This window comes from Lolium rigidum, chromosome 3 (genome assembly GCF_022539505.1).
Source record: "Lolium rigidum isolate FL_2022 chromosome 3, APGP_CSIRO_Lrig_0.1, whole genome shotgun sequence".
Lineage (NCBI taxonomy): Eukaryota > Viridiplantae > Streptophyta > Magnoliopsida > Poales > Poaceae > Lolium > Lolium rigidum.
In genome coordinates, this window is record NC_061510.1 from 277,347,679 (window position 1) to 277,361,722 (window position 14,044).

The following is a 14,044-nucleotide window of genomic DNA, read 5'->3' on the forward strand; positions in this document are numbered from 1 at the left end:
GCTCTCGCAGAAGCAAACAATGCTAAAACCAACCGGGCACTGCTCATGCGCAGACGAGCAATACTGGTAGAAAACGTTAGTATAAAATTAGAAAGAAATATTATTCTGATCACCCAATCAGATGAACAGTAGGTAGATCCGTATGGCCCCGATCTGTCGCGACGCCGTGACCCGCCCAGTCCTTGCCGGACCCACCTGTCATCGTCTGAGAGAACCGGCCGCAATTTCCTTCAGTTGGGGTGTCAGTGGAGCGCACTTCCGCCAACGCCAATTGCGACCAGCCTCTTCCCGCCGTCCGCCGCAAACGCACGCACGCAGCATCAGTCACCGGCGGCAGCGAGCCCAGGGCTAACAGCGCGACCGGACGATGACAGGTGAGCCCCCGCGCCCGCGCCTGCGTGCCAAATAGTGTCCCTCCACGCGTCTCCCCGCCTCACCCAGAGAGAGATCTTGCAGCTGTCCGGCGGCACGCGGGCGCGAAGCCCAGGGGCGGCGCCGCGGGGAAGAACCCGTGGCTGGCGGCGGACGGGAGCAAGCGCTGGGGGGAGACGTTCTTCCTGCTCTACACCCCCTTCTGGCTCACGCTCTGCCTCGGCGTCGTCGTCCCCTTCAAGCTCTACGAGGTACTCGCGCTCGCGCTCGCGGCCCTCGCCTTCGGGCTGCTCGATCTGCATTTCTCTGACGGAGATTGGATCCTGAAATGAGATTCGATCCTGCCTCTTTGTCTTGTAGTGATTGGATCACTTTTTATTTTCCTTCAGCTTTCTTGGTTTTTTTTGTTGTTGTGATGTGCAGAGGTTCACGGAGCTGGAGTACTTGGTTCTTGGATTGGTGTCAACCCTGCCTGCTTTTCTCATCCCCCTGTTCTTCGTAGGGAAGGTAATTTGGCATCCTCCTCCCACTTTGGAAGATGTGTTCGATGTGATACTCTGTCTTCAGAGGGTAACCATGTCAGAATAAACACCATTTGTAGCAAAAGGGACAATGTTTGCACAGCACCATTACTGTTTAACGAAATCCAGGTGTCTACTGTTGGAGGGGAGTTGAGAAACGTTAGGTACTTAAACAGAGACATAATTGTTTCATTGCAATCAAGGTGACAATTAGAGTTGAGGAAACATTCTCTGTTCAGAATGCACTAGCATTTTGGTGTTTTTCGATTAGCTGGGATTCATATTTCCGACCGTAGCATCAGTTCATTTTGCCTTTACAGAGGAATATATTATTGCTGCAGTAAGTAAAGAATGAATATCAAGGGTGGGGAAAGGTACAAAAGTATTAAATGCTGAGCTGACAAATCCGCAAAAAACTATAATAGTGGGGAGAGAACAGGAAATGCTGAGCCGACAAATCCGCAAAAAACTATAATAATGGGCAGAGAACAGGAGCACAGAGGAGGATGGGCTTCTCTCCTTTGCAGGCTGCAGCTGTCTGACTGAGCTTAAGTTTGGCACTGCATATATTCCTTCAGCATTTATCTTCCTACTTCCTGTCCCAAAACTGTACCATCCTATTTTATTCCATAAAGAATGAAATTTCCAACTTATTATGTTACTCTTCTACTGGTATGCAAAACCATTCACATATTTGGAAGTTAACTTCTATACTTGTTTCATTTCAGGCAGATAGTATTAGAAGTTTGAAAGATCGTTACTGGGTCAAGGTAAGTATTTTCAGTGGATTTTTTTAAGCCCATTTGAGTCCTAGAAATGAACCCTGACTTGAAAAATCCCACAGCGGTATGTAATATGATCCTATTTTCTGGATCTCATTCAGAATTATATTTTCCACTACAGTTTTACCATACTCCGGTTCAACTTCCACCCTCTGTAAAAGATGTGGTTGTATATCAATAGGTGTATCAAATATTAAAATTTTGTTTTGTCAAGTGTCACTCGTCTTGAAAGCTTTTGTAAAATAAAAATTAGCAAACTACTCTGGATAAATAATCACTAGTCATATATATTCTTCAGTAAAAAAAAACTACTCTATTATCAAACTATTAATACAGGTAACCTGAGCAGTATTTCTTGTTGTCCATGGGCTTAGTTTTATTTGGTGATTTTTGTCACATTATTTCTTCAAAACTGTTTGCTAATTGCACGATACATTTCCATTGCAGGCTAATGTTTGGATCATGATTTTCAGTTATGTTGGCAACTACTTTTGGACACATTACTTCTTCACAGTTCTTGGTGCGTCATATACTTTTCCATCATGGAGGATGAATAATGTAAGATCTTCATCACACAAGGAATTAATGAGTGGACAAATTTCACCTTGAGCGCTGCTCTGTACAAATGTTTAATTTTGCGACCTGCACATGTGTTTGTGTATACTTTTAAAATTTATGAACTAGGTTATCATTTTGTATCTTTGCTTCCTGTTCTCCTCTACAAATCAGGGTTAATTCAAGGGTTTAAGTTTTGGCCTATTTGTCGAGTGATATACCCTTGTGCTACCAGTTCTCAGCTAGTTATTTCCTGGTTTAGTCTGCACCACATTTTATACTTTACTGGTACAGACCAGATACCTGTCTGCTCGGCAGCCTTCTGTCGTAATCCTGTTTCTAGTGCATTGTGGGATAGTAACTACCATTTAATTTCCATGTCATTTTCTTTTCTTGGTAGTAGTTATTGCAATTTACTACATGGATTCTATATTTTTGTTTGCAATGCTTACTATTTTTCTTCATGTTTCAGGTACCCCATACTACATTTCTTCTGGCTCATTCCTGCTTCTTATTGTATCACATGGCATCAAATATGACACTTCGTAGATTGCGTCACACTACAGCTCACCTGCCACAGTCTATTCGGTGGTTGTTTGATGCTGCATGGATTTTAGCATTCTCATACTTCTTTGCCTACTTGGAGACTCTAGCCATTGCAAATGTATGTTCCATGCTCCAGCATATTTCTTCATGCATAGACTGCTATGAATATTATGAGTTTTTTCTCCCCAGTCTAGTAGTATTGAACTTTCCTTGCTTGCTTATTGTAGTAATCTTCAATTATTTGTGCCTTAATTCTAGAAAATACAAACTATTTTGATTAAATCCAATTTGTTATAAATTTTGTGTGTCTATCTCATGTGGCTTAATTGCGCAAAACACATAGACTCTCACGATGTATCCTGGTTGACTAGGTAGATCCCACAGAGCATGCAGATAGTGCCCTTTAGTCTCCAATTATGGGCAACAGTAGATAAGAACTTAATTTTCTGTTAACTACTATGTTATATCATGTTTGTACATATTGTACATAATTAATATAAATCAGTGATGGTTAGTGTAATTCTTTCGACTCACGTCTACCATTCACTTTGAACATTACGTGCCAGGAATCAGTTCTATGGTGCACCTGGAAGAATAAAAAGGCAGTTAAATGCATTTAATACTTTTTTATATTCAAATTAATATATTTTGAAATAGTATCTGCACATTGCCACTTAATGTTTTGAGAAGATGATTACTCAGTATTTTGGTTGCTTGACATGGAGAACAATCGTTAGCTCCTAGTGTAGATTGTATCATCTGATTGACTAAGATTCCATTACCTTATGTCTCGCAGTCTCGCTATTAAAAGGTAGTGATTCTGTGTAATACTGTATTGTTTGCATTTTAGTGTCAAACCAGAGGTTTTTGTATCATCCATTTATTTTTTCATGCACGAGAGTTGAAACACTATGGTAGGGTAGTTGGGAAAAAAGAATAAAGCAAAACACTCTGCCCCCATAATGCAACCATTTGTGGCATCACATAACATTATGATTTAGGAAATTTGGATGCGCACAACTACAGTATGTCATTTTTTTTTTCTTAGAGAAGCATGTCATTATTTGTCTTTCTTCGGGAAGTATGTTATTATTTGTTTTTCTTAAAGAAGCAAGTCACTATTTGATTTTCTTAGAGAAGTGTGCCATCTAAATGTTGCTTTGCTTGTATCAGTATCTTCTGCTTCCACATAATTTTATTTATTTATGTATAACGTTTTCCCTTTTGTTCCCAAGAAACTATATTCTGATGTTGCTGTGGACCTTTGCAGTTTCCGTATTACGAATTCGTTGATCGGGACGCAATGTACAAAGTTGGATCAATGTTTTATGCAATATACTTCCTTGTCAGCTTTCCAATGTTCGCAAGGTAAAATTTGGTCAGAATTTAGACATGTTTTAACAGGTTTCATGGATCGTGTTCTCTTTCCTCTTTTTCATAGAGTTGAGCTATGCATCTGTTTATTTAGGAAGGATACTCTTTTTTGTCCTATTTCTGCTATGCACTTCATCTATCATGCTGTCCATTGAGATTGCATTATCTGGTTCCAGACTCGTTCCATTATTTGCCAAAACACATCAGTCCGTTCCACATCATAAGATGTTCTAGCTTTTTCTGAATCATATGTATCATCTAGATGTGTTTCAGTGTGTCTGTTCACTCATTTCAGTCCGTATGTAGTCAATGTTAAAATATCCAAAACATCTTTTAATTGGGAACTGAGGGAGTACTTTGCAGTAGCTGGCTGCTTATCTGTAGCTTTAGTACTCCAAAGAATGTAGTTCAAAATTATAGCAACTTACTTTCACATCATTTCAGCTGGGTAGATAGGCCTGTTATTGTCTCTAACAGTTATAATTTGATCCTTTTTGTGGTAGCAAAATCTCTTGTCTTCACTTTGTCCAAGCTTTTGGTTTTTTGATCCTTACCTGATGGCACACCAAAATCTTGCATCAGTACACTGATTCTTAAGGAACACAACATTTATCATTACCAAGACCGGTAGTAATCTGCATAAATACAAGGATCAGATGTATTCAGCTCTGTGTAACTCTGCTATTTTGCTTCAGGATCGACGAAAAAGCAGAGAAGTGGGACCTTGGCAGGGTAGCTGTCGACGCTCTGGGTGCAGCAATGCTCGTCACGATAATACTCGATCTGTGGCGCATATTCCTGGGGCCAATCGTACCCATACCCGAATCAAAACGGTGCGGCCAGCCGGGGCTTGCATGGTTCTAGGTGCAGAACGAAAGCGTCTAGTTCATGAACGGCATGGATTCCTCTTTCTTATGTGTACCGCTGACCGTACGGCGCTGCTGTTGTTCTGCATGATTGTCCACTTCTGCATTGGAGATGGAAATTGCTGAGTGAAGGCGTGATTCTTGTCGATGGATGAACTCATTGTTTGCATGTACTAATAGTATTCGAACTCTTGTCGTAGGATGCATGTGCATCAGACAAATGAATAAGCTTTTTCTTTTGTTTTTGGGCGCAGATGAATTAGCTAGTGGTAATAAACATTTGTTGTTAACCTTTCGCAATGGAAGCACCAATTCAGACCAAATGCAGGTCAACTAGCAGCCCTGTGTGTTTCAGCTACAAGCCCGGTCTGGAAAACAATCTGGCAACTAACATTCCAGGGAAAGTCAAAATTTTCTTATGGCGTGCTCTTCCTGGCATTATTCCATTACAATTGGTGCTTGCAAACTGACATATTGGCACATCTGGTGAGTACCCAATCTGTAACCATGGCCTGGAGGACATTTTGCACTTATTGTTTCTTTGCCCTGCAACGAAGGATATGTGGCTGGCACTAGGGTTTGATCATACTATCAAAGAGTACCGTTGTAGATTAATGTAACATCCCAAATTTCAAATCAATAAAGAAGAAGAAGTTCAATTACTCAAATTTTAGAACCAACAAAAACTTTTATTAACACATGTGCTATGCATAGTACTCATGTTTAATTTTTGGTGTGAATGCCATGATGTTTGTTTGTGTGCTTATGGCTACGACCTCAAACCCTATCTTGGATCCTTGGAAGATCACCAAGAATAAGAAAGAAGAAGAAAAGGAAGAAACTGGAAAATCACAAAACCCTCACATATGGTTTAGACCATTTTTGGAAATCTTCAACTTAGACCATTTTGGCTTGCACCACTGGTTGGAGAATGTTACTAAACACTTATAAATACTTTTGGAATCAAAGAAACTCAAATCAAATCAAATTTGAAATCAAATTGTGCTCACATGCACTAATGGTCAAAACTGTAATTTTTAACCTGATGCCTACTTTGAGCCTCTGTTTTAAGAGATTTTCAAACCAAACAATTCCAACTCTTTGCACCTCAACGAAGACCACATCAAGGTGAACAACTTTGGTAAAGCGCACCCCTGCAAATTCTTGCTAGATTCAAAGTTATGCTCAAGCAAAGTTGGAACTTTTTAACAGATTCAAGTTAGTGCCAATTTTGAAATTTCACAAAACAACTTAATTTTGCACACCACCACCACCATTGTGTGTCTTTGATCATATGAATCAACCCCACCAAATTTCATTCAAAATTTTGAAACTATCTTTCATGCGGCCATTATGACAAACACATGGTGAGCAAGAATCAAACTAAATCAAAATCACTATTTGAAATAGTGTTTGGCCCAATTTTTGAACTCAACTTGATCAAACATTGTCCCCTGGTCCCCTTCAGCACAATGCCTCCACCTATCAACCCTGGACATAGGCAGACATGGCAATGCCATTGCCATGCCGGCCATGTCTCACATGCACTATGCCCCCTCTCACTCCTCTCACCTCCAGCTCTGCCCACCTTGTCCCCTAGCCTCACCTTGCTCTACTGGACCAGCCTAGACTAGCCTTGGTCGGAGGAGAATGGAGCATCGACCGGAACACACCGTGCCCACGACGTCCAGGGCATGCCAGGGTTGGCATGGGCGCCGCCCACGGGCGCGCTAGAGCACGCGTCGCCTCGTCGCTCAAGACCTCGCCTGGACCCCCTCTTCCGCCCTGAGCTTCACCACTGTACCAGGAGCCCACTAGACAACCACTTGTCCCCGACCATCGCCCGCCGTCGCCGGAGACGAAACCAAATCCCGCCATGGCCGCGCAGTACACCGCACGCTCCCGACCACGTTAGGCACCACCCAGCCGCGCCATTACCGCCAGGAGGACCGCCTGGACACGCTGAACACCGCCGCGCCCTCGCCTAGCTCGCTAGCTCGCTGCAGCCGCGTCGCCATGGTCGACCTCGCCGCAGTACCCTGCCTCGATCCGCCGCTATAAAAAGTGTAGGATAACGTTGCATAGAAAACAAAAATTTTCCTACCGCGAACACGCAATCCAAGCCAAGATGCAATCTAGAAGACGGTAGCAACGAGAGGGTATCGAGTCTCACCCTTGAAGAGATTCCAAAGCCTACAAGATGAGGCTCTTGTTGCTGCGGTAGACGTTCACTTGCCGCTTGCAAAAGCGCGTAGAAGATCTTGATCACGATCGCTTCCGGCGCCACGAACGGGCAGCACCTCCGTACTCGGTCACACGTTCGGTTGTTGATGAAGACGACGTCCACCTCCCCGTTCCAGCGGGCAGCGGAAGTAGTAGCTCCTCTTGAATCCGACAGCACGACGACGTGGTGTCGGTGGTGGTGGAGAAATCCGGCGGAGCTTCGCTTAAGCGTGCGGGATGTGGTGGAGGAGAGAGACCGCTAGGGTTTGGGGAGAGAGGGGGTTGGGCGCCGGCCCTCTAAGGGGTGCGGCCAAGGCTGAGGCTTGAAGTGGTCAGCCCCTCTCCTATGCCCCTCATTATATAGGTGGAAGCACCAAGAGTTCTAGTCCAAGTCTTCGAATAAGACCCCAACACTAAAACCTCCCATATGTGGGAAACCTACTCAAGGAGGGAGTCCTACCCAAGGTGGGACTCCCACCTTTCCTCGAGGTGGGTTGGCTGGCCACCCTAGGGGAGTCCACCTTGGACTCCTCCCCTTTAGGGTTGGCTGGTCATGCAAGGTGGAGTCCCTTCGGGACTCTACTTTCCATGGTGATTTCTTCCGGACTTTTCTAGAACCTTCTAGAACCTGCCATAAATGCACCGGATCATTTCCAAACTTGGAATATGACTTCCTATATATGAATCTTATTCTCCGGACCATTCCGGAACTCCTCGTGATGTCCGGGATCTCATCCGGGACTCCGAACAAATATTCGAACTCCATTCCATATTCAAGTTCTACCATTTCAACATCCAACTTTAAGTGTGTCACCCTACGGTTCGTGAACTATGCGGACATGGTTGAGTACTCACTCCGACCAATAACCAATAGTGGGATCCGGAGATCCATAATGGCTCCCACATATTCAACGATGACTTTAGTGATCGAATGAACCATTCACATACGATACCAATTCCCTTTGTCACGCGATATTTTACTTGTCCGAGGTTTGATCTTCGGTATCACTCTATACCTTGTTCAACCTCGTCTCCCGACAAGTACTCTTTACTCGTACCGTGGTATGTGGTCTCTTATGAACTTATTCATATGCTTGCAAGACATTAGACGACATTCCACCGAGAGGGCCCAGAGTATATCTATCCGTCATCGGGATGGACAAATCCCACTGTTGATCCATATGCCTCAACTCATACTTTTCGGATACTTAATCCCACCTTTATAACCACCCATTTACGCAATGGCGTTTGATGTAATCAAAGTACCTTTCCGGTATAAGTGATTTACATGATCTCATGGTCATAAGGACTAGGTAACTATGTATCGGAAGCTTATAGCAAATAACTTAATGACGTGATCTTATGCTACGCTTAATTGGGTGTGTCCATTACATCATTCATATAATGACATAACCTTGTTATTAATAACATCCAATGTTCATGATCACGAAACCATGATCATCTATTAATCAACAAGCTAGTTATACAAGAGGCTTACTAGGGACTCCTTGTTGTTCACATAACACACATGTATCAATGTTTCGGTTAATACAATTATAGCATGGTATGTAAACATTATCATAACACAAAGATATATAATAACCATTTATTATTGCCTCTTGGGCATATCTCCAACAGTCTCCCACTTGCACTAGAGTCAATAATCTAGTTTACATTTGTAAAGATATAACACCTTGGCCTTCTGGTGCTTTATCATGTTTTGCTCACAGGAGAGGTTTTAATCAACGGATCTGACATGCTCAGAACCGTATGTATTTTGTAATTCATTTGCGTCTCAACGCATCACTCATTTCCAAATGAGTCGGCATTAAATATGTTTGGTCTTTCGGTGGAACCTTAATTCCACGGTCTGAAATATGTTACTAATATTGTCACACACAATATAGCTTCAAAGTTCGACTCTGTCGGAACTACACCAAGTTCTCAAAGAACCTCTTGACTTAACATCCTTTGTCATTGTCAAAACAATGACATACTCTGCCTTCTTTTGTAGAATCCGTCACAATATTTAGAACTCTTCTAAATCTAGCATAAACAACTTCTAGCTCATTGTGCTACCTTTTAAACAACACTTAGTCTAATTTGAGATTGAAATTATATTTTATATGTGACAAAACCAATATCGGTGTAACACCTTACAGCGATTTGTTTGTCATTTCATCATACAAAACTATATATATATCCTTAGTTCTTCTAAAGTACTCAAGGATATTCTTACTGTCGTCCAATGATCATCATATGAATCATTCTGGTATATGCTCATAACACTTTATAGCACATGACATCTGATTGTGTACATATTATTCGTGATCTATAATCACTCATGTGTTTTTACTCATTGAGTGTCAGATACACTCAAGTCTTGTTAAAACTTCACATGACAAGAATATTTTCTTAATATTTCTATATTGAACTATTTTCAATATCCATTCTATGTACTTTGACTTAAACTTATTTTGTGTTTCAATCTATCTTCATAGATCTTGACACTAGATATGTTTCAGTCCATATCCTTTCATTGAAATTAATTTCTCAATGAAACCTTTTGATCAAGTATATAATTACATCATTTATAACCAACTATATGTCACCTACATAAAGTATTATAAATATGTCTCAGCGCTCCCACTTAATTTCTTGCAACTACAAGCCTCTTCATCGTCTCTTGATGAAATCAAAAACTCTTTGACTATTTCATCTGGTGAAGATTCCAACTCCGCGATACTCACTTCATCCAATTGAAGTTTGTATACCTATCTAGTATTCTACGGACAGGCAAAACTCTTGGTTGTATTTTGTATACACCTTTAATACATACTTCGATAAGTAATGTATTTTGCCATCCTACTAGCATATCTCATAAAAGAAATATGTAGTGATTACTAGAATAATCCACATAGACTATAAGCATTGCTACGGAAGATCTAATCTTATCGTAGTCAACTCTTTGAACTTTGTCGTAAACAATTTTTCGACAAGTCGAGCTTCTTTAAGGATATTTCATCCAAGTCTATAGATCCATTTACTTTCAAAAAATATTCATCTATTATGGATTTCATGGCGCATGGCCATTTTAACGGAGTCAGGGCCCATCATAACTTCTTTGTTTGTAGTTGGTTTATCATTATTCAAAATCAATCCTTTGTTCACAAATCATTTATTTGATCACAAAGTAAACCATACCTACAAGGTTCAATATGTATTTCGATCTCCATGGCTAAAACAATTTGTAGTCATGGGAGCCATGATCGTCGTGGCCGCTTCCAAAACAAATTCCGATGCTGCGCTACTCTGATCATTATGCTCAGGTTCATAAACCTTATCAAATTATATTGTCCTCCCACTCAAATACTTCACTAGAAACAATTTCTCGGAAATAAGAAACATTGACAAACACTTTTGTCTTTGTCTCGTGGGAAGAATTCCCAATTAAATCTCTGGGATAACCAACAAAGACATTCATCCGATTTTGGTTGTAAACTCTTAGACCAAAATTTAAAGAAAGACTATTAGGGTTTATACCCATACCATAACTCGTATGGTGTCATTTCAACGGATCATGATGATGCTCTATTCAGTGTAAAAGCGGTAGACACTAAAGCATAATCCACAAAAATATAGTGGCGTCATAATATTTTATCTCATCATTAATCCAACAAGGTTTGGATACATATCTCGGATACTATATCATCATTATGATACTCCAAGAAATGTGAGTTGTAGAACAATTTCATAACTCTCTTAGATGTTCGCTAAAACTCGTAATTCAAATATTTCTACCATGATCCAATCATAGATATTTGACTTTTCTATTACGATGATTTCCACTTCATGCTGAAACTTATTTGAATCCATTCAAATGTTTCAAACTTCTTCCTTATTGAATATATCCACATATATATACTCAATTCATTGTTGAAAGTTTTCATGAAGTAGAAGAATCTCCCGCACACAACTATGCCCAGTGAACCACATACATCATCATGTATTTTTCCACTAAGTTAGTTGCCCGTTCAACTTTTGGCCTATGAACGGTATTTTAATCATTCTCTTTAGAAAAGATTTGCAAGCGTCAAATGATTCAAAAATCAAGTGACTCCAAAAATCCATTTGCATGGAGTTTCTTCATGCGTTCCTTTCCAACATGACCTAAATGGCGGTTCCACAAATAAGTGGAATTCAAATCATTTGCCTTATGGCATTTTAGCGTCGGTGTTATGTATGTGTGTTTCACCATTAAGATTTATAATAACTTATCCATCGTACATGGAGTAATGTCATAATTTAAACAACTCATTGTTTTCATTTGACCAGAGCAAAATAACAATTATTAAGTTCTTTATTATAAATTCTAAGGGCTAGATAGAATGCCAACGATGAACATAATAACACTTTATTTTTGTTCCGAGCGTGCATTCCTATCATATTCCTTGTCGATCACTTAGGCCATTGAATTCTTGTATTGCATTGTTTTTGTATGACACTTCATACCAACCAATATAGTACTAATACCCAAGAATTTCATAGTGTGACCTAACTAGGAATACAATCATAACATGTATATCATTTATATACACCTGAGCTAGACTTTCTAGTCTTTTCTTTCTTTCTCGCCAAAATATCTTTTGCAGTTTCTCTTTTAGCTTTCCTCATTATTCAGAAAAACACTTCAACATTAATAACTTCTAGGTTTGTTGGTCTGATACCAATAACCTTGAGGTTCTTATTTTGAAGTTGATCATCATATGACAAGTGTTCCGGATTTCACTATTAGTAACCTTGTAATATGATGAACAATTTCACTCATAATTTTATCCATCATATCATGACGACTTTCCGAGACCATGTCTGTACATGCTAGGCTCGTAAAGTTTTAACCTTGATATTTGCATGTGCAAATCTAGCTTGCACCCGTTGTATGCACACGTAGAATCTATCACACCCGATCATCACGTGATGCTTCGAAACGACGAGTCTTAGCAACGGTGCATATTAAGGATGGTCACTTCATGGATATGCGAATATCGTTAGTGCCCCAATAGTTGGAGGATTGTGACGCCTTGCGTCTTCAACCTTCGTACATTCCCATAAAACTTATGAGTTCATGTAGTCTCACCAAATTATATTCTATCATCTTGCAATAAGGTCTTAGATATCACATATATCTCATACCTTGATTATTTCGAAAACTAAATTTTCAGCTCCTTTCTTTTCAAACAGATTTGAACTTCAAGTTTCACGGAGACAAGATAACTTTAGGTACTAATTGAAACCATAGCTCTTTGAATCAACAATGTGAGGTTTACTAAAAATTTGCAATAGGATTTAATCAATTCTTGATTCTTTAACAATACGGTACCAATCCGTAAAGTTTCTTGTCGATTTTAACAATGATTTCTATCTCAATTACAAGACTAGCGCATGGTAGAAAACGGATGCCAATACTACAAAATTAATTCAAAATACTACTCGGACTATGTTTATGATAATTAGTTCATGTTTTAATCTAATTACTAATGAACTCCCACTTAATACAACATCCCTCATAGTTGTTAAGTGGTACACGATCCAAATCCACTACACCAAAACCGATCATCACGTGAGATGATGTAGCTTCAATAGTGAACATCAAAATGTTGATCATATCATCCATATGACTCGTGTTCAACCTTTCGGTTTCCGTTGTCCCGAGGCCATGTCCGTACATGCTAGGCTCGTCAAGCAAACCCAAGTATTCCGCGTGTGCAACATGGCTTACACCCGTTGTATGTGAACGTTGAGTCTATCACATCCGATCATCACGAGATGCTTCGAAACGACGAACCGTGCAACGGTGCATACGAGGGGAGAACACTTTATTATCTTGATATTAATGTGAGGGATCATCTTATAATGCTACCGTCGCGTTCTAAGCAAAATAAGATGCATAAAGGATTAACATCACATGCAATTCATATGTGATATGATATGGCCCTTTAGTCTTTGCGCCTTCGATCTTCATCTCCAAAGCACGGACATGATCTCCATCATCAACGGGCATGATCTCCATCATCGTCGGCGTAGCTTCAAGGTTCATGGCACCGTCTTCATGGTTGTTCACCTCATGTAGCAACTATTACAACTACTTTGAAATACTACTCAACATGAAATTTAAAGACAACCATAAGGCTCCTGCCGGTTGCCACAATACAATAAAGATCATCTCATACATATTCATCATCACATCATGGCCATATCACATCACCAAACCCTGCAAAAACAAGTTAGACGTCTCTAATTTGGTTTGCATATTTTACGTGGTTTAGGGTTTTCGAGTAAGATCTAATCTACCTACGAACATGAACCACAACTGTGATACTAGTGTTGTCAATAGAAGAGTAAATTGAATCTTCACTATAGTAGGAGAGACAGACACCCGCAAAGCCTCTTATGCAATACAAGTTGCATGTCGAACGAGGAGCAAGTCTCATGAACGCGGTCATGTAAAGTTAGCCCGAGCCGCTTCATCCCACTATGCCACGAAGATGCAAAGTACTCAAACTAAAGATAACAAGAGCATCAACGCCCACAAAACCATTGTGTTCTACTCGTGCAACCATCTATGCATAGACACGGCTCTGATACCACTGTAGGATAACGTTGCATAGAAAACAAAATTTTTCCTACCGCGAACACGCAATCCAAGCCAAGATGCAATCTAGAAGACGGTAGCAACGTGTTGACGTCAGAAACCCCCTGGCGGGCAGAGACAGTCAACACGGTAGAGCCGGGAACAACTAGGGCT

At 40.4% G+C, this 14,044-nt stretch overlaps 1 protein-coding gene across 1 annotated transcript; it reads left to right on the forward strand.

Annotated features, from left to right (window-relative positions):
* The first annotated feature begins 343 nt into the window (after positions 1 to 343).
* LOC124699553 (cycloeucalenol cycloisomerase-like) lies at positions 344 to 5,255 on the forward strand. The gene is made up of 8 exons (XM_047231838.1): positions 344 to 374; positions 457 to 623; positions 796 to 879; positions 1,622 to 1,663; positions 2,123 to 2,233; positions 2,703 to 2,894; positions 4,047 to 4,144; positions 4,846 to 5,255. The coding sequence occupies exons 1-8, from the start codon at positions 368 to 370 to the stop codon at positions 5,012 to 5,014; spliced, it is 870 nt and encodes a 289-aa protein (XP_047087794.1). The 5' UTR covers positions 344 to 367; the 3' UTR covers positions 5,015 to 5,255.
* Positions 5,256 to 14,044: the final 8,789 nt, after the last annotated feature.

Excerpts from the sequence above, each read along its gene's own strand:
- LOC124699553 (XM_047231838.1), top strand. Across the intron at positions 2,895-4,046 it reads AGACTCTAGCCATTGCAAAT|TTTCCGTATTACGAATTCGT; the intron begins GTATGTTCCATG and ends GGACCTTTGCAG. Across the intron at positions 4,145-4,845 it reads AGCTTTCCAATGTTCGCAAG|GATCGACGAAAAAGCAGAGA; the intron begins GTAAAATTTGGT and ends ATTTTGCTTCAG.